A 20,918-nucleotide genomic window follows, 5' to 3' on the forward strand; every position below is an offset into this window, starting at 1 on the left:
TTTCGAAAGCGCAGGAATTCAGTGGGGACAAAAAGCCCCGGAGATCCCACACGAGGAGGGGCTCCAAACCCAGCCCAGGGAGCCCCGAGGAGGAAAGACCCACCCTTGGCCAGGAAGGCGGACGGAGATCCAGATGCAGCTTAGAGCTGGTTGTCCCTGGGCAGCTTCATGGCAGGGAGAAGCCCTACATGTGCTTGGAATGTGGGAAGAACTTCAGCTGGAGCTCCAGACTCCGTACCCACCTGGATGGGACCCCCTTTGAGCAGGGCCAGATTTCAGCTGGAATATCGGGATTCCCAGACCCAGGTTGGTGAGTGCGCCCAGCACATCCAGCACCAACCTGGAGATGCTGCAAGTCCAGTACAGTCAGAGCAGGGGTGAGTAGGGGGAGCCAGGGGCTGGGGGATCCACAGGAATAGGGTGAATTTGTGAGGCTGGGATGCTCCTCACCATCCTGTGCTTCCAAGAGCCCAGTCACTCCCAGCATGAACCCAGTTCCTCTCAGCATGATTTCAAATGCTCCCTGTTCATTCCAGTGTGATACCAGTGCTCTCTAGTACAGTCCAAGTCACTCCCCGTGTGATCCCAGTCTCTTCCACCAGAGTCCCAGTCATGCCCAGTTACCCTCAGTGTAGCCCCAGTCACTCCCACTTGCTCCCAGTTTCCTCCAGCATGGTCCCAGTTGCTCCCAGTGTAGTCCCCATCAGCCCCAACAGAGTTACACTCCCAATATATCCCAGTTGCCCTCAGCATGCTTGGAGCCATTCCCAGTCACTCCCAGTATGATCTCTGGGTGATCCCAGGAGAGCCCAGTCACTTCTAGTAGGAGCCCAAAGCTCATGGAACACCTGGAGAACACACCTGGAGGACGGTCCCTACAAGTTCTCTGGCTGCAGGATGAGCCCCAGGGAACAGAGGTCCCACCAGAACCACCACCCGAAGTAGGAGGTGGGGACAGCTCTGCAGCCTGGGGCCCCGGGACCACCAGGGGAGCCCCCAGATTGACACTCCAGCAAGTGGCTCACACAGCCCCTCATCCTGTCCCCAAAATCCCACTCTTGGGATCCCTCATCCCTCTCTGCAGTCCCCCCTCCAACATCTCCAGGCCTGCAGGAAGAGCCCCAAGGGATGGAAGTGCCTAAAACGCTACTGAAGTGTCCAAACTGCTCCCAGGCTGTGGATGTTCCTGTCTACAAACCTCTACTGGTCAGTGCCATGGGGGGCTGGGAAGGGGTTTTTGGGGATCCTGAGGGGATTGGAAGAAGACTTTAGTGGCTCTTGTGGGAGTTTGTGGAGCTAGGTCTGTGGGGGAGTTTTCCGAGTTCTGGGAGGGTTGTGTGGTTAGAAAAAATTTGAGTGGGTCTTGGGGGAGATGGGAAAGCTGTGATGGATCTCGGGGCCATTTATATTGCATGGTGCTGTTTAGGGAGGGGCGGTGGGGATCTGTGGGGTGGTTTGAGGGGGCTGGGAGTGTCTGTGGGGCTGGAAGGGGGTTTTAGGCTGATCGTGACCTCCCAGACCCCCAGAGCTGCTGCCAGACCCTGCCCACAAGGTGCTGCCGGGAGAGAGGGGCTCGATGTTGGTGTTTGTGTTCCTGGCACTGTGGGAGTGAGGGGGGATCCCCAGGGGCCATGTGTGTCCGCCCCAGACTGTGTGTGACCCCCCCATCCCGGTGTCACCCCCTTTTCCCTCTCCACAGGGCTCCTGACTCAGCTGCCCCCAGGAGGGAATTTCGGGAGGGGGCAAAGGGGCTGTGTAGCCCCCCCAGGGGATGACCCCTCCGCAGCCCCTTTGTTTAGGACCAAACTGGGCTTGGGGCTGCAGGAGGAAGAGGCCGAGGGGAAGCAGATCCTGTAGGTGGGACAGTGCTTGGAGTCAGGGCAAGGTCCTGCTCTGCACACCTGACTCAGATGTGACCCTGCACCGGGTATGGAGTAGGATATTCCCATCCCCAGATATCCTGGGGTTTTCATAGTTGGGGAAGGAGGGTATAGCAGGGAGAGAGGAGGGAATTTTGGAACTTGAAGGATTCCAAAGCCACAAATGCCCTTTGGGGAGATTCTGGGGGTGTCCCGGAAGTTGTTTTTTCACGGGGGGAGGCAGGAGAGGGGAGAAGAGTGGGACACCGAAGTGTGCAGCCCAGAGAGAGCAGAGCCCCAGGATTCAGCCTTGGAGGGGAACACCCTGGCGAGGGGGAACCTCTGGAGCTCCCCGCAGCCTGAAGCAGAGTCAGGGGAAAGGGGAGCGCTGGGACCCCAAGAGCTCCAGCATGGCTAAGTGAGAGCCCAGAGACGGGGAGGCAGGGAACTCCCAGGGGCTGCAGGGAACCTCCAGCAGCAGAGAGAAGGGGGAGCCCCAGAAGCCCAAGGTCAGCGGAGCAGAAAGGGGGGACCCTAGGGATTCCTGGGACCCCTGAGAGGCTGGAGATGGTGGGGATGCCAGAGAGGAGAACTTTCAATACACGCAGGACCTCCGGAAGCCCAAAGGGCAGAGACCAGAGAGGGGAAAGTCCTGGAGATGTTTTTTTTGGGGTGATCATGGTCCATCCAAGTTTTTTGTGGGCTCAATCATGGTATTTCTGAGTGTTTTTTCAGCTAAATCTTGGTGGTCTGGAGTATTTTGGGTCTGAATCTTGGTGGTTTGGAGGTTATTATGGACAGAAAATGTCCAGGAACTTCTAGCGATGGGTTTGAGCAGGAGGAATCCCCAGCCAAATGCTCTCAAACCTTATTTTTCCCCCAAACCAGGATTTCTCATTCCCAAACTTTGGCCTGATTGAGGAGGAGGAGGCCATGAGGAAGAGGAAGATGGCCCAGGAGCCCCAGGCAGGTGAGGAGGAAGTCAGTGCCCCTTTCTTCCTCTGTCCTGCTCCATCTTCCAGCCCAGACTGGACCCTGGCTGCAGGACAACCCCGCTGCCGACAACGTCCTGCCTGGGCTGAACTGGGGTGATCTCCTTCCCCATCCCTGTGGCACGGTGGCAAATCCCATCCTCTCCTTGTCCTTCCTCCCCCAGACACAGAGCTGAGCATGGAGCCCAGGGAGGACAAATCCCTGGAGCAAAAACCCGTTTTGAGTCGCTGCACGGTGCAGGAATTAAACAGGGAGGAAAAGCCCCAGAGATCCCAGACGAGGAGGGGCTGCAAAGGCAAATCTCAGGGATCTGAGGAGGAGAGATCCACCCTGGGCCAAGGAGACAACGAGAGCTCAGGGCTGGGTGTCCATGAGCAGCTTCACGAGGGGGAGAAGCCCCACAAGTGCTCAAAATGTGAGAAGAGGGTCAGCAAAAAATCCAGCCGGATCTGCCACTGGAGAATCCACATGGGGCAACAGTCCTACGAGTGTGACCAATGCAGGAAGAGGTTTCAGACCAACTCCCATCTCCTCAGGCACCAGCAGATTCACACGGATGAGAGGCCCTTCCGCTGCCCCGACTGCAGGATCAACTTCAAGTACAACTCAGACCTCATCATCCACCAGTGCATCCACACTGGAGAGAGGCCCTATGAGTGTCCTGACTGTGGGAAGAGCTTCTCACAGAGCTCAACGCTGATTGCCCAACAGAGGAGTCACACAGGGGAACGGCCCTATGAGTGTGGGGAGTGTGGGCAGAGCTTCAGCCGGAGCTCCACCCTGACTGCCCACCAGAGGAGACACACTGGGGAGAGTCTCAACGAGTGTGGGAAGAGCTTCAGCAGGAGCTACCACATGATCTGCCACCACACGAGTCACAAAGGGGAATGGCTCTACAAGTGTGGGGAGTGTGGGAAGAGCTTTATCCACAGCTCCAACCTGATTGTCCACCAGAGAATCCACAGAGGAAAATGGCCCTTTGAGTGTGGGAAGAGCTTCAGTCAGAGCTCCCACCTGACTATCCACCGGAGGAGCCACACTGGGGAGAGGCCCTACGAGTGTGATAAATGCAGGAAGAGTTTTCAGACCAGCTCCGATCTTGTCAAGCACCAGCGGATTCACATGGATGAAAGGCCTTTCCGCTGCTCCGACTGCGGGATGCCCCAAGGCTGAAAGGGGCACAGATTTCTGCAGCTGCAATAGGGCAGCAGGACCATCAAAGCCAACACGCTCAGCCCTTGTTTTCCCCCAAAAATAGGATTTCCCATTACCAAACCTTGGCCCGATGGAGGAGGAAAAGGTGGCAAGGAAGAAGAAGATGGTTCAGGAGCCCCAGGCAGGTGAGGAGGAAGTCAGTGCCCCTTTCCCCCTCTCTCCTGCTCCATCTCCCAGCCCAGCCTGGACCCTGGCTGCAGGACAATCCTGCTGGTGATGCTGTCCAGCCTGGGATGCACCGTGGGGATCTCCTTCCCCTTCCGTTGACATGGAGGCAAATCCCATCCTCTCCTTGTCCTTCCTCTCCCAGACAAGGGGCTGAGGACAGAGACCACGGGGGACAAATCCCTGCGGCAGAACCTCGTGGAAGAAGTTGTTTTGAGTGGCTCCAGGGTGCAGGAATCCAACGGGGAGGAAAAGCCCCGGAGATCAAGCACGATGAGGGGCTGCAAACGCAAATTTCAGGAATCCGAGGAGGAAAGATCCACCCTGGGCCAAGGAGACAGCCAGAGCTCGGAGCTGGATGTCCCTGAGCAGCTTCACAAGGGGGAGAAGCCGCACAGGTGCTCAAAATGTGAGAAGAGGTTCAGCAGAAAATCCAGCCTGATCCGCCACTGCAGAATCCACATGGGGGAACGGTCCTATGAGTGTGGGGAGTGTGGAAAGAGTTTCAGGTTGATCTTCGACCTAAGTGTCCACCAGAGGAGCCATACTGGGGAACGACCCTATGAGTGTGGGCAGTGTGGGAAGAGGTTCAGCCATGTCTCAACCCTGATTGTCCACCAGAGGAGCCACACTGGGGAGAGGCCCTACGAGTGTGACCAATGCAGGAAGAGGTTTCAGACCAGCTCCCATCTCGTCCGGCACCAGCGGATTCACATGGATGAGAGGCCCTTCCGCTGTCCCGACTGCGGGATAGCCTTCAAGTATAACTCAGCCCTCGTCAGCCACCGGCGCATCCACACCGGGGAGAAGCCCTATGAGTGTCCCGAGTGTGGGAAGAGCTTCTTCAGGAGCACTCACTTGAGCAGACACCAACGGAGCCACCACTAAGGGAAGCCGTGCGAGTGCCTTGAGTGCGACAAGTGCTTCGTGCGCTGCTCCAGCTCCATCCCCCATGGGAGGATCCATTCTGGATGATCCCCAGTGAGCCCTGATGGGCAGAGCCCCGGTGATCCATGGTGCCGGTGATCCCTATTGGGAAGACACCTGGCTGGGGGCTCCACATCCTCCTGGCTCCCTGTGGCCTGGGTCATCTCTTCATTTCACTTTGTCTTTTCAAAACACCCAGAACCATGGTAAAAATAACGATCCCTAACTTAGACATGGAAGGGGACATGGGGGCATCTTCCAGGGGATGTGGGGGATGCTGGGTGCAAAGGAGTTGAGGGTTCCTGGCAGGGACTTGGGGGTTGTTCAGGGCTTTGGGCTCCCCAGACCGAGCGGCTCTGGCTGCGCTGGGAGACCGTGGTGGAAGATCTGGGGCAGCTGATCAAGGACCCCCTGCCCTGGAGCCTTCCCCATGTCCCCTCATCCTTGGATTTCTGTTCCTGCTGCAGGTCCCGCATTTCCATTATTGTATTCCCTGTCCTGTTCCCATATTCCCGCCCCCAGTGTCATTCCTGTATTCCTGTTTCTGATCCCAGTCCCACCTTCCTAATCCCCATCCCATATTCTCTCCACACTTACTCTAGCCATATTCCCTGTGCCGTTCCCATATTCCTTCTCTCTGTTCTATTCCTGATCCCTGTCCCATATTCCTGGTCCAATTCCCAGTCCCAGTTTGGTACTCCTGGCCCCATTCTTGGTCCCTGTCCCCATCACCAGTATCATTTCCAGTTTCTTTCTCATATTTCCAGTCCCATTCCTGGTCCCTGTCCTCATTCCCTGTCCCATTCCTGGCCCAATTCCTGGTTCCATTCCCGGTTCCATTCCCAGTCACTGTCCACATTCCCAATCCCTATCCCCATTTCTGGACCCTATACCCATTCCCACTCCCATTCCTGGTCCCTGTCCCATATTCCCAGGCCCTGTCCCCATTGCCAGTCCTACTCCCATTCCCAGTCCAGTATTACTGGTCCCATTCTTTGTCCCTGTCTCCATTCCCAGTATCATTCAAAGTCCTTGACTCGTATTTCCTGTCCCGTATTTCTGGTCCCTCTCCTCATTCCCAGTCCCACTCCTGGTGCCTGTCCCCGTTCCCAATCCCTGTCATCATTCCCCGTCCCTATCCCTGCCCCATTACCGGGTCACTCTCCCCATTCCGTCTCCCATTCCCAGGCCAAGTCTGGGGTTCCTGGTCAAATTCTTGGTCCCTTATTCAATTCCCAGTGTTATCCCCAGTGCCTATCTCATATTTCCAGTACCGTTCCTGGTCCCTGTCCCCACTCCCGGTGCTGTCCAGATTCAAAGTCCCATTCCCGATCCCAGTCCCATATTTCTGTCCCATTCGCCGTCCCAGTCTGGTATTCCTGGTCCCATTCTTGGTCCCTGCCCCATTCCCTGTATCATTTTCAGACCCTGTCTCATATTTGCAATCCCATTCCGGGTGTCTGTCCCCATTCCCGGTCCCGGTCCCCTCTCACCGGACGCCGCCACCATCTCTCCAGCCCCCACTCGGCTTTCACGTCAACGGGAAACACCGCACTGCTCCCGCCCGCCAATCACATCACGCGATCGCTCCTCTATTTGTATAACCACGCCCCCGGGTTCAGCCCCGCCCAGCGCCGGCTGCAGCCGAGTCCGGGCGCTGTTTCCTCCCAGTTCCCTCCCGGCGCTCCCAGTGAGAGCGAGACTGGGAGGGAAAGCGCTCCCAGTTCCTTCCCGCTGCTCCCAGGATCGCTCCCAGTGCCGCGCGGGGCGAGGCCGCTTTGGAACCCCCCAGGGCAGAGCGCGGCTGCTTTTGGGTGTCGGCAGGTCCCGGGCCGGGCTGGGAGCGGAGGAGGAGCGGGAGGAAGAGGAGGGACAGAGGAAGACGAAAAGGAAAGGCAGGAGCGGCAGAAGAGGAGAAGCAGGAACAAGAGGGACAGAGGAGGAGGACAAGAAAAGGCAGAACAAGGAGGAACAGCCGGTGAAGGAATAGGAGAGACAGAGGATGAGGATGAGGATGAGGATGAGGATGAGGATGAGGATGAGGATGAGGATGAGGAAGAGGAGCAGGAGGAACTTCTCCCGCCGGAACCCGCAGGGGAGCGGGGAGCGGGAGCTCCCCCCAAATCCATCGGGGGTCTCCGGAAGGGTTTTTTTTTTTCGCACAACAGGGGATGTTTGGGTCTTGCAGGACTCCAAAGCCGAGCCGGAAATGGCCCTGGAAGAATCTTGGGGGCGATTGCCCGGTACCAGAGGACAGACGGGCGATATCGGGTTTGGGGATCTCTGGGATAGCCAGGGGAGAAGGCAGAGGAGCGATCCCGGAGCCAGGGGACCCCCGGCAGCTTGGAGATGAGCGGAGACCGGGCCCCCCGGGGCTGAAAGGGACGCTGACTTCTGCAACTTCACTTGGGCAGTGGCATCATCAAACTCAACGTGCGCAGCACTTGTTCCCCCCCTCCGCCCCCCCCAAACAGGATTTCCCATTCCCAAATCTTGGCCCGATGGAGGATAAAATGGTGGCGAGAAAGAGGAAGCTGGCCCAGGAGTCCCAGACAGGTGAGGAGGAAGTCAGTGCCCCTTTCCCCCTCTCTCCTGCTCCATCTCCCAGCCCAGCCTGGCCCCCAGCTGCAGGACAACCCCGCTGGTGATGCCGTCCTGCTGGGGATGCATTGAGGGTATTTCCTTCCCTGTGGCATGGAGGCAAATCCCATGCTCTCCTTGTCCTTCCTCCCCCAGACAAAGAGCTGAGGACAGAGACCAGGGAGAACAAATCCCTGGGGCAGAACCTCGTGGAAGAAGCTGTTTTGAGTGGCTTCAGGGTGCAGGAATCCAACGGGGAGGAAAAGCCCCGGAGATCGAGTATGAGGAGGGGCTGCAAACGCAGACTTCAGGAATCCGAGGAGGAAAGATCCACCCTAGGCAAGGGAGAGGGGCCTGAGCTCGGAGCTGGGGGTCCCTGAGCAGCTTCAGGATGGGGAGAAGCCCCACAAGTGCTCGAAATGTGAGAAGAGCTTCAGGTGGAGATCACACCTGATCCGCCACTGGGGATTCCACACAGGGGAATGGCCCTACGAGTGTGGGGAGTGTGGGAAGAGCTTCAGCTGGAGCTCCGAGCTGATCAGACACCAGAGGAGCCACACTGGGGAGAGGCCCTACGAATGTGACCAATGCAGGAAGAGTTTTCATACCAGCACCGATCTCGTCAAGCACCAGCGGATTCACACAGATGAGAGGCCCTTCTGCTGCCCCGACTGCGGGAAGGGCTTTAAGCAGAACTCCACCCTCGTCAGGCACTGGCGCATTCACACTGGGGAGAGGCCCTATGAGTGTTCTGAGTGTGGGAAGAGCTTCATTCACTGCTGCAACCTGACTGCCCACCAGAGGAGGCACATGGGTGAACGACCCTATGAGTGTGGGGAGTGTGGGAAAACCTTCAGCTGGAAGTCAGACCTGATCAAACACCAGAGGAGCCACATTGGGGAGAGGCCCTACGAGTGTGATAAATGCAGGAAGAGGTTTCTGACCAGCTCCGATCTCGTCAAGCACCAGCGGATTCACACAGATGAGAAGCCCTTCCGCTGCCCCGACTGGGGGATGGGCTTCAGGTTCAACTCCAACCTTGTCAGGCACCGGCACATCCACACCCCGGAGAGGCGGTATGAGTGTCCCGAGTGTGGGAAGAGCTTCTGACAGAGCTCTCACTTGACCAGACACCAACGGAGTCACCAGTAAGGGAAGCCCTGTGAGTGCCCTGAGTGCAGGAAGAGCTTCGTGCGCTGCTCCAGCTCCATCCCCCATGGTTGGATCCATGCTGGATGATCCCCAGTGACCCCCGGTGGGCAGAGCCCCGGTGATCCACACTGCTGGTGATCCATGTTGGGAAGACACCTGGCTGGGGGCTCCACATCATTCTGGCTCCCTGTGGCCTGGATTTTCATTTCTTTTTATCCTTTTAAAACACCAAAACTGGGATAAAAATAATGACATTGAACTAAGACGTGGATGTGGTCATGGGGGCATCTTCCAGGGGATGTGGGGGATGCTGGGTGTGAGGGAGTGGAGCAATCCTGGCAGGGACTTGGTGGTTGCTCGGGGTTTTGGGCTTCCCAGGCTGAGCAGCTCTGGCTGTGCTGGGAGACCCTGGTGAAGGTTCTGAGGCAGCTGATCAAGGACCCCCTGCCCTGGAACTGTCCCCATGTCCCCCCAGCCTGGTTCCTGGTGTCCCCTGTCCAGGACCCCTCTCTCCCCACTGTCACTCCCCTTGCCCATTTGTCTTGGTTTAGGAAGACAGGTATCTGCCAGGTAAAATTACAATCAGAGGCTCTTTGGCAAAAATTTCGGAAATAGGAATTGCAGTTCTTTACTAGTATGTAATACAAAGCAAACAAACACAAAAAACTCCCCCCCCCCCCCCCCCCCCCCCAAACAACTACAGCATTAATGACAAACGACAACAGTACCGAGAACCTTGAGGGCTTTGTTTCACAAAACCCAGGGCAGTTTGGTTTCGGTGTCCCTGCAGGATCCTCAGAGCACCAAGCTGGAACAGTGGAAAAGTCCCGGGCTGGTCGCTGGGATGGCAGGGTGTCCCGGCAGGCAGGGGCAGGATGTCCCGGCAGCGCAGGGGGTGCAGGGTCACGCTGCAGCAAGAGGAGCAGCGCCGAAGAAGTCGATGGCAAGGCAGAGCCTGGACCAGCTCCCCGCGAGTGGCCGGGAAAACTCCGGATTCAGGCCGACCCGGTGATAGTAGATTTCCCAGGACTGGATCCCTTTGGCCACAGTGAAACTCCTCCAGCCAGCAACAGCCGTTCTCTGCTCGGCGTGCTTTGCGGCGGCTGAGCTCCTTGAGGAGCGGCAGACACACGTCTTCCCGAACGCCGGAAAAAGCAAAGCCCGCAGCTGCCTCAAGCTTTGTCTTTTACCTGCGTTATCTCCCCCTTCCACCTTTGTCCACCTCTTTTGTTTCGGTTAAGTACTCTCAAGTATCCAACACTTGGTCTCCTTGGTAACTTGTGGGGAAAAAATTCTTTAGAGAAAGAAGGAACAAACCTAACCCCCAACATTATCCACCCCGAATTTTTTTCCATACCAACATATTGCATTGAGTTTTAACTGTTAAAAATACATATATATATGCAAATATGGATACAGCCACATTGTCATGGGTGGTTCACCCCAAAACAAGGTCCCCTTGAGGTATGCATCGAGTCTCTCCATCCTTTTGCATCACCCACCAGGTGCAACCTGATCCCTGAGCGAAGACAACCCCACGGATGGGATTGTCTTTGCTGGAGGCAGGATTAATCCAGTTTTTCCCAGCATACCTCTCATGTGTACCACTGGAACCTTATCTCCGTCTGTCTTTTGCAAGGGCTCAGATTGGGCAGGACCTGCTCGGTTGGTGGAACCTCGAGTGTTCACCAACCAGGTGGCCTTTGCTAAATTAGTATCCCAATTCTTAAAGGTTCCCCCACCCAGTGCTTTCAAGGTAGTTTTAAGCAGGCCATTGCACCGTTCAACTTTCCCGGCCGCTGGTGCATGATAAGGAATATGGTACACCCACTCAATGCCATGTTCTCTAGCCCAGGTGCTTATAAGACTATTCTTGAAATGAGTCCCATTGTCCGACTCGATTTTCTCAGGGGTGCCATGTCTCCACAGGACTTGTTTTTCTAGGCCCAGGATGGTGTTCCGGGCAGTAGCATGAGGCACAGGGTAGGTCTCCAACCATCCAGTGGTGGCTTCCACTATGGTTAGCACATAACGCTTGCCCTGGCGGGTTTGGGGAAGGGTGATGTAGTCAATCTGCCAGGCTTCCCCATATTTATATTTGGACCACCGCCCACCATACCATAAGGGCTTCACCCGCTTGGCTTGCTTGATTGCAGCACATGTCTCACAGTCATGGATAACCTGAGAAATACTGTCCATGGTTAAATCCACTCCTCGGTCTCGGGCCTACTTATAGGTGGCATCTCTGCCCTGATGACCCGAGGCATCATGGGCCCATCGGGCTAGGAACAACTCTCCCTTGTGTTGCCAATCTAAATCTATCTTTGACACTTCTGTCTTGGCAGCCTGATCTACTTGCTTGTTGTTTTGGTGTTCCTCATTAGCCCGACTCTTGGGAACATGGGCATCTACATGGCGGACTTTCACAGGCAGCTTCTCTACACGAGTGGCAACGTCCTTCCATTCATCAGCAGCCCAGATTGGTTTTCCTCTACGCTGCCAGTTGGCCTTTTTCCACCTTTCCAGCCAGCCCCACAGAGCATTGGCTACCATCCACGAATCAGTGTAGAGGTAGAGCTTTGGCCACTTCTCTCTTTCAGCAATGTCAAGGGCTAATTGAACAGCTTTGAGTTCAGCAAGCTGACTTGATCCCCCGTCTCCTTCAGTGGCTTCTGCAACCTGTCGTGTGGGGCTCCATACGGCTGCTTTCCACTTACGGTTCATTCCCATGATGCGACAGGAACCATCAGTGAAAAGAGCGTAGTGTGTTTTTTCTGCTGGCAGTTGGTTGTACGGAGGAGCTTCTTCAGCCCGTGTCACTTGTTCCTGCTCCTCTTCGTCCGTGAGACCGAAGTTTTCTCCTTCCGGCCAGTTTGTAATTATCTCCAAAATCCCAGGGCGATTTGGGTTTCCAATACGGGCACGCTGTGTGATGAGGGCAGTCCATTTGCTCCATGTGGCATCGGTGGCATGGTGCGTGGAGGGAGCCTTTCCTTTAAACATCCACCCCAGCACTGGTAGTCGGGGTGCCAAGAGGAGTTGTGCTTCTGTGCCAATCACTTCTGAGGCGGCTTGAACTCCATCATAGGCGGCCAAGATCTCCTTCTCTGTGGGAGTGTAGTTGGCTTCAGATCCTCTGTAACTTCGACTCCAGAATCCCAGCGGTCGGCCTCGGGTCTCCCCTGGCACCTTCTGCCAAAGGCTCCAGGACAAACCGTTGTTCCTGACTGCAGAATAAAGCACATTCTTCACCTCTGGTCCTGTCCTGACTGGGCTAAGGGCTACTGCATGAGCAATGTCCTGCTTGATCTGGGCAAAGGCTTGTTGCTGTTCAGGGCCCCAGTGGAAATTGTTCTTCTTGTGGGTAACCAGGTAGAGAGGGCTCATGATCTGACTGTACTCAGGAATGTGCATCCTCCAAAAACCTATGGCTCCTAGGAAAGCTTGTGTTTCCTTTTTGCTGGTCGGTGGAGACATTGCTGTGATCTTATCAATGACCTCAGTGGGGATCTGCCGCCGTCCATCTTGCCACTTTACTCCCAGGAACCGGATCTCTCGAGCAGGTCCCTTGACTTTGCTCTTCTTGATGGCAAACCCGGCTTTCAGCAAAATCTGGATGATCCTCTCTCCTTTCTCGAACACTTCAGCTGCAGTCTTTCCCCACACAATGATGTCATCGATGTACTGTAGATGTTCCGGAGCCTCACCCTTCTCCAGTGCAGCCTGGATCAGCCCATGGCAGATGGTGGGGCTGTGTTTCCACCCCTGGGGCAGCCGGTTCCAGGTGTACTGCACGCCCCTCCAGGTGAAAGCAAACTGAGGCCTGCATTCTGCAGCCAGAGGAATGGAGAAAAATGCATTGGCAATGTCAATAGTGGCATACCACCTCGCTGCCTTGGACTCCAGCTCGTACTGAAGTTCCAGCATGTCCGGCACAGCAGCGCTCAGCGGTGGAGTCACTTCATTCAATGCACGATAGTCCACAGTCAGTCTCCATTCTCCATCAGACTTGCGCACAGGCCAGATGGGGCTGTTGAAGGGTGAGTGGGTTTTGCTGACCACCCCTTGGCTCTCCAGCTCACGGATCATCTTGTGGATGGGGATCACGGCGTCCCGATTTGTTTGATACTGCCTACGGTGCACTGTCGAGGTGGCAACAGGTACTTGTTGTTCTTCTACCTTCAGGAGTCTCACTGCAGATGGGTTCTCTGATAGTCCCGGCAAGGTGTTCAACTGCTTAATGTTCTCTGTCTCCACAGCAGCTATTCCAAAAGCCCATCTGAGTCCTTTAGCGTCTTTATAATATCCATTCCTGAGGAAGTCTATGCCCAGAATACATGGAGCCTCTGGGCCGGTCACAATCGGAAGTTTCTGCCACTCCTTCCCGGGCAGGCTCACCTCGGCTTCAACCAGAGTCAATTCCTGTGATCCCCCCGTCACCCCGGCCATGGAAATCGGTTCTGCCCCCACATGTCCCGATGGCATTAGAGTACACTGCGACCCAGTATCTACCAAAGCTTCATATTTTTGTGGCTCTGATGTGCCAGGTCATCGAATCCACACAGTCCAAAAAACCCGATTTTCCCGTGCCTCTTCGTGGCTAGAGGCAGGGCCCCTCTAGCACTGGTTATTATTCCCTTCTTGGACATACATGGTAGAGGTTCCTTCGAGGGAATCTGACACAGCATTCCCACCTCCGTAATACCTGGCAGCTTGCTCATGGGAGGCTGAGGCTACCTTCATTCTAGTGGAACTCCCTCTGTTAGCGTTTCTCTCCTTGAGCTCACGTACCCGTGCTGCCAGGACAGAAGTAGGTTTCCCATGCCACGCTCCCATGTCCTCCCCATGGTCCCGCAGATAAAACCACAGGTCAGCTCGAGGGGTGTACCCTCTCTCTCTCGCTGGGGGATGTTGGGCTCTGATTCTGGGGCCTGTGACTCGCACCGGTGCTACATGGGAACTGTTTCTTCTCATCTCCTCTCTCATTTCCCTCATCTCCTCTTTGAGTTCCTTCACCACCGCAGAGACATGAGCCTACATTGGGCCACTGATCATACTTTCATAATTTCTGAGCTTGTTGGCAACAGAACCCACTGTCTCTCGGTTATCCTCGGCATTAATTGTTGCGATGAATGTGGCGTATTGAGATGGTCCATGAGTTGCCAGATTCCACAACATGTGCCCTGTGCATTTAACCTTGTCGGGGTCATTATCATGCTGTCCGGTCCTCCCAAAAAGTACTTCCAATACTGCCACTTCTCTCAACTGTTGGATTCCTTCCTCAAGGGTCTTCCATCGCATTCTATTGTTGTGCTCTTGCATTCTGTCTCTGTGGACAAATCTCTCTCTCACACTCATTAGAAGTCGTTCCCAAAGGGGAAGGGGCCTTTGCTCTCTTACAAATACCTGATTTATACCTGAGTCCTGGGTCAAGGGTCCCAAATTCCTTGCTTCAGCACTATCCAGTTGCACACCTGTACCCATAAGGTCCCAGATTCGAAGTAGCCAGGCTGTATAAGCCTCACGTCCTCGTCGTGCAATATCTTTTTGCAGATTACGTAGACTTTCATACGTCAGGGACTCAGTGATGATCTCAACCTGTGGCTCTTCTGTGGATTGTGAGGACCCTCCTTTCTTATCCTTAATACCAGGATCTGACGATTTCACTTTACACTTCCTTGTTTCCACGGGGCGACTGCTGCTGTCTGTGGCTGCCCTTGTGGTTCAGCTGGAACCTGGACAGTTGTAACATCTGTGGGTTCCACTGCTGCACCATCAGTCTCTGCCTTCTCGGGGCAGGGGGAGGGTTTTTCATGAGCTGGGGAAATGTACTCCCTCAGCATCTGGCCCACCTCATGCATCTCTTTTACCAGAATTTCAACCCAATCCGGGTGGGTCCTTTCTGAGGTAGGCTGTGGGGCAGAGTCAGGCTCTGGGGTATCATCCCTGTTCTGTGGGGTAGGTATCAGGGTGGTTATCCAGGTCAATCTTCCCTTATCTCTGAATGCTAAATAGAATACGCCTATTAGCAGCACCAGCCATTGTATGATATCATTAGCATTCAGAGAGGATTTAAACCCTTCAAAAACTGGTGGGGCAGACCCAAAGAGATGGGTGAAGGGTTGGGAAAAAGAAACTTCCCCCGGTGTCATTTCCTCACAGTAGGTACCAGTGTTAAAGTAACTCCAAAAACACACAGTTAGTGTACGATAGCCCTGAATCCATGTGCCTGCCTTCCAGAGGAAATTAAAAATCCATGAGTTCTTCACCTTATTAAGCCATAAAATAAACTGGATGACAGTCACAGTAGCCTTAGTTATAGGGCCCATGTTTAGATAAGGGCCTGCAAATGGAAGGAATACAGCCACAACCACATGCCACCCAAACCAGGCTAAGTTAGACCACATGATGCAGCCTAATGAGGTTTTTATATCCAACGCACACAAAAGAAAGTACTAGGTTAGTTAAGAACTGCTATTTCTCTTCCCTTTTCTTTTCTCAGTGCCCTCGAGCCCCACGTTGGGCGTCAAAATCTGTCTTGGTTTGGGAAGACAGGTATCTGTCAGGTAAAATTACAATCAGAGGCTCTTTGGCAAAGATTTGGGAAATCGGAATAGCAGTTCTTTACTAGTATGTAATACAAAGCAAACAAACACAAAAAAACTCCCCCCACCAAACAACTGCATTAATAACAAATGACAACAGTACCAAGAACCTTGAGGGCTTTGTTTCACAAAACCCAGGGCAGTTTGGTTTCGGTGTCCCTGCAGGATCCTCAGAGCACCAAGCTGAAACAGTGGAAAAGTCCCGGGCTGGTCGCTGGGATGGCAGGGTGTCCCGGCAGGCAGGGGCAGGATGTCCCGGCAGCACAGGGGGTGCAGGGTCACACTGCAGCAAGAGGAGCAGCGCCGAGGAAGCCGAAGGCGAGGCAGAAAGCGGCCCAGCTTCCGCGAGTGGCAGAGAAAACTCCGTATTCAGGCCAAACCGGTGATAGTAGATTTCTCAGGACTGGATCCCTTTGGCCACAGTGAAACTCTACCAGTCAACAACAGCCGTTGTCTCCCTCCCCGAACACGGGAAAAAGAAAAGCCCGCAGCTGCCTCAAGCTCTGTGTTTTACCTGCATTATCTCCCCTTTCCACCTTTGTCCACCTCTTTGTTTTGGTTAAGTACTGTCAAGTATCCAACACTTGGTCTCCTTGGTAACTTGTAAGGAAAAAATTCTTTAGAGAAAGAAGGAACAAACCTAACCCCCAACACCAGCCTAGGAGACGCACTTTCTGTGCTGCAGAAGCTTCTCTGCTTGTGGAGAGCTCGGAAACCGCGCCTATCCGCTGTTCCCAGCCTGCCTGCAGCGTAGAACCGCCGAGAGCACTAGGCGCAGCGAAAACTCACTTTCTCGCTTCCCAGGCTAAGAGAAGCACTTTCTGTGCTGCAAACAGCTTCTCTGCTTGTGGAGAGCTCGGAAACCGCGCCTAGCCACTGTTCCCAGTGCGCCTACAGCGTACAACCGCCGAGACCACTATATGAGGCCAACAGATGCTTTCTCACTTCCCAGGCTAGGAGACACACTTTCCGTGCTGCAGAAGCTTCTCTGCTTGTGGAGACCTCGAAAACCGTGCCTAGCCGCTGTTCCCAGCCTGCCTACGGCGTGCAGCCTCCGAGAGCACTAGGCGAGGCCAACAGATGCTTTTTCGCTTCCCAGGCTAAGAGAAGCACTTTCCGTGCTGCAAATAGCTTCTCTGCTTGTGGAGAGCTCAGGAATCGTGCCTAGCCGCTGTTCCCAGCCTGCCTACGGCGTGCAGCCACCGAGAGCAATAGGCGAAACCAAGAGATGTTTTCTCGCTTCCCAGGCTCGGAGACGCACTTTCTGTGCTGCAGAAGCTTTTCTGCTTGTGGAGAGCTGGGAAAATGCGCCTAGTCACTCTTCCCAGCCAGCCTGCAGCATACAGTTCCCGAGAGCACTAGGCAAAAGGGAAAAGCCGCTTTCTCGCTTCCCAGGCTAAGGCAATTACTTTCCGTGCTGCAAACAGCTTCTCTGCTTGTGGAGAGCGCGGAAATCCTGCCTACCCGCTGTTCCCAGCCTCCCAATGGCGTGCAGCCGCCGAGATCACAAGTCGCAGTGAACAGGAGCTTTCTTGCTTCTTAGACTAAGAGAAGCACTTTCCGTGCTGCAAACAGCTTCTCTGCTTATGGAGAGCTCGGAAACCGCGCCTAGCCGCTGTTCGCAGTCAGCCTGCAGCGTACCGCCGGAGAAAGCACTAGGCGCGGCCAACAGGCGCTTTCTCGCTTCCGAGGCTAGGAGACGCACTTTTCGATCTGCAAAGAGCTTCTCTGCAGCAAATGCTACTCGTTTTCTTTAGGAGAGAAGGTGCTTCTAAACCACGACTAGAACAAAACCCCTATTCGTTCATTGACTTTCCAGAGGCCTGTTCATTTGTCCAAGCAATCCCCTGCTTAATGGAAACATGCATCTCCCTGCTGCCCTGGTATCAAGGGTCGGCAGGGGAGAAGATCCCACTTCAGGCTTCCACAACCCATCTCCAGGTTTCTCTCTAAGCCCTCCCGGTGTAGTAATGTATCTGAATAACTTGGGCCATTCCCTCTATCAGCCAAACTGTTTGTAGAGAAGACGACACCTGCAGTCTTCTTTTCCAGAGTTCGCAGGAATTCCTCAAGGCTACAGGAACAACAACAGCTCTAAAAATAAGAGCCTAGGAAAGCCTCTCCAAGAAATGCAAAACTCAGATAGGAGACACATAGCACGGTGATGGACACTTAACCAATTAAGTGCCCTGAAAGATGTGTGCGTGCGTTCCTGCCTTCCTGCCTGCCTGCGTGATGGAGAAATAACTTAGCCGACCGAGAGAGACACCTGTACCCATGAAGAGTAGTGCTAGAAACTGGAACTGTAGCTTTATGTACACAAGAAAGTAGCTGCTGTTAGAAGCATATTGTTTCCTTCATTTCAGCAGCCCATTTTCCCCCTGTATCCCTGTGGCTACCTGCTCCCACTGCAGAACAGAACCAGCACCCAGCCAGCAGCTCCTCAGTCCTGGCAGGTCAGCGGCACTTCCAGGAGCACACCAGGCTGGCAGCAAACTGCCCAAAGGGCACTCAGCCCTAGACCCTTCAAACCCTCCAAAGTAACTTGGCCAGGGGGCAGGGTCAGCACCAAAGACACAGACACCAACCTCAGGAGCTCAGGGTCATTGGCGACAGCTCAGAGCAGCCAAGAACCTCCCAAGGAGAAGCTCAGCAATGCCCCCCAGCACTGCTACCCAAGGTGACCTACAGGGACTGAGATCCAGCACCAGGGACCCTGAGCCTTACCCCCAGCAGCTGGGAATCCCCTGTCACAACTCAGCCCTGGAGAGCCCCCCCAGAACTGGCAATTCCCGCGGGTGCGTCCGCCCGCAGGCCAAGAGGCTCCGGCTGTGCCGGGACAGGGCCCAGGTCGGGCAACTGCTGCAATAAACAGGCGCACACAACTCCCACAGCGGGAACAGCTGGGCTCAGCCTCCTCCGGCGTCGCCCCAAAGCCTGGCCAGGGCTTCAGGAGCAATGCAGGAGCTGCCTTTGGCCCCGCTCCTCCCAACAAGGCCACAGGACTCATCTCAGGGCCCTGTCCGGCCTCTGAACACAGAAAGGTCAAGCCATGTTTCACTAATGAGCACGGACCTAGCCCAGAACACTAATGATCCTGGCTACCGCACTGCCGACAGGATACAAACACAACATCTGGGTTGAAGGCTCACCCAGAGGTCAGCTTTGCCTCAAGACTCTGCTTCAGGCCTCAGGCCTTCAGGAAGTCCCAAGCTGCTTGAACCTCTGCGCAAAGCCTGCTCCCATCTCCTGTGGAACCTCACAGATCAGGCAGCACTTCCTCTGCCCACTCCTGAGGCTATTTAGCCTGCCAGCAAAGAGCAGGGGCTGACCTGGGAATGACAGAAGGCAGGGAGGGGAAAGGACCCTTTTGCTTCCATCCAGAAAGCCAAAGGCCCTCAAAAAACCCTCTGATGAACACCTGAGCAACTACCTGAGCAGCACCGGGAGATGAGAGGCCTGGCACTCCTGACTCCCAGAGCTCCCAGGCCTGCCTTGCCACTCACCTTCATCCCCCGTCTTGGACAGCAAGGCAATCCCAGGGATGGAAATCCAGGCTCCTGCTGCTCCTGGAAGGAGGCACCCAACAGCTCCGTGCTGTTTTGTTTACTCTTTTATTTACTGCTGAAGTGATTCACATTACTTGACATACTGAAAGGTTTCTTATATACATGAGGGTATCAGGCCCTTATGATGTACCGGTCTGAGATGGCTGCAAGTTCCTACGGAAGATGGAGCAGGGCAGAAAGGGGAAATAGGGAATAACATCAGTGACATAAGTTGGACGTAAGAAGGACTTCTGGGGGGGAAACATGAGGTGCAGCTGTGCACTTCAGTTACAAAAGATGCTGATGTCGACTGGGGTTCTGAAACAACTTGAGTATGACAATATCAGCTGCTAAGTCTGATGAAAACAAGCGGGCAGATGGCAGATATTATTCTAAGGCCTTGTCTCAAGATGGTGCTACTGTGTGCTGGAAGAGGACAAACAGGGATAAACCGTGTAAGAAGTGGAAAAGTTGATGTAAAGATGGAAACCATTTCAGGGATTTTTTTTTTTTTTTTAAATCAGGGAAGGATGTAATGGGTTAAGAAGCCAGAGAAAGGCAGTTAAATGCACTGAGCTAGGTGGCAGCAACTTCTGAGAAATGCAATGCAAGGTAAAGTAAGGCTGGAGAATACTAGATGCTAGCTATTGGACAAGGATTTGGTAATATATCCCAGATTAAGGATCTATTACAAAATGAAGGTTAAAGAAGCATTTGTAAAACTTTGGGGTCGATTCTGGGCCATTCTTTTAGTCAGCTACAGAGAAGATGTCTCAGAAGAGAGACCAGGATGAAAGGAATGAACAAGTGCAGAGATGGCAGCTAGGGCTTATCCAGCATTCTTTGTCAACTTGGATATTTCATGTCATGTTCTTTTCCAAGAATTGGTAATAGCTGCGAAGTAAAAGTCTTCTCTGCAGCCTACCTTTTTGTAGCTTCTATTTTTCTAAAAGAGATCTGTGTTAGGTGTGGTTCAGTTACATTTTATTGGTGGCTGTTAGATCTCATTTTGCTCAAATACTGTATTTAATAGACTGTTTGAATTGCAAAACAAAAGTTGCCTTCCTGGGGACTCTGACTTGCGTTACTCAGTGAAATAATTTAGACTATTTTACAGACTGCAGGTATTCGGCAGGCTGGGGAATGCCAGGATAGTGAGGCACAAGAGCACCTGGAAGTGAGCTTAGGGGAAATGAAGGGAAATTAACTTGTATTTTTCTCAAGGTTAATAATAAAACCAGCAACAGCAACAACAACAAAAAAAATCACCAAAAACCTGAACTGTGACTCTTCATTAAAACACATTTTCTCATCCCAGTGGCTGGAATATGAGCCTTGTTGCTGAAGCTAACTGGACTTTTATCACTGTTTCTCTGAGGCCATTGGCGAAGGTCTCTAAGGTCAATTTCTAAGCCAGTAGCTAGAAACAGTAGCTAGACCATTTGTAAAGTTGCCATTTACAAAACCCCTTTGAGAGAGTAATGGCCATCTTGCCAAATCTCTGTTTCTATACCTGCTTAGATTCTTTATCTGAGTAGTTGTTGTACAACTACTTAGTATCTGAGCTTATCAGAGAGCTCCTTAAAAACACTGGGAGTAAACGTTTCGAGTTACAATGTTTTGAATTTCCCAAATACAACAGGCTAGTTTTCTAGCTAGAAATTCATGCTAGAACTGAACTCCTTTTGTACCCTCAGTACAAGCGTTTCCTTTTGTAAAGTAGTAGTTACACCTGTTTTCTCTTTACAAAGCAATGGGACAAAAGAGAAGCTCTCAGAGAGGCTTCTCTCTTAGGATGTGCATAGATGGCACTTAGCATCATGTGGCAGCTGCAGTGCAAGGAAGTAACGCTGTTTACTGGGATTCTGGTTCAT

The 20,918-nt window shown here is 53.7% G+C and overlaps 1 protein-coding gene and 1 pseudogene across 1 annotated transcript; both read left to right on the forward strand.

The window, feature by feature from the left end:
* Positions 1-2,792: 2,792 nt before the first annotated feature.
* LOC136303990 (zinc finger protein ZFP2-like) lies at positions 2,793-4,025 on the forward strand. Its single transcript, XM_066207649.1, has 2 exons — positions 2,793-2,829; positions 3,016-4,025. Exons 1-2 carry the CDS (start codon positions 2,793-2,795, stop codon positions 4,023-4,025), a joined length of 1,047 nt encoding a protein of 348 aa, XP_066063746.1.
* Positions 4,026-4,114: 89 nt separating this feature from the next.
* LOC136304048 (zinc finger protein 345-like) lies at positions 4,115-9,092 on the forward strand (annotated as a pseudogene).
* The last annotated feature ends 11,826 nt before the right edge of the window (positions 9,093-20,918 follow it).

The sequence above is a fragment of the Chamaea fasciata genome, unplaced genomic scaffold (assembly GCF_029207755.1).
Source record: "Chamaea fasciata isolate MVZ Bird 193981 ecotype frontalis unplaced genomic scaffold, bChaFas1.0.hap1 SCAF_46, whole genome shotgun sequence".
Lineage (NCBI taxonomy): Eukaryota > Metazoa > Chordata > Aves > Passeriformes > Sylviidae > Chamaea > Chamaea fasciata.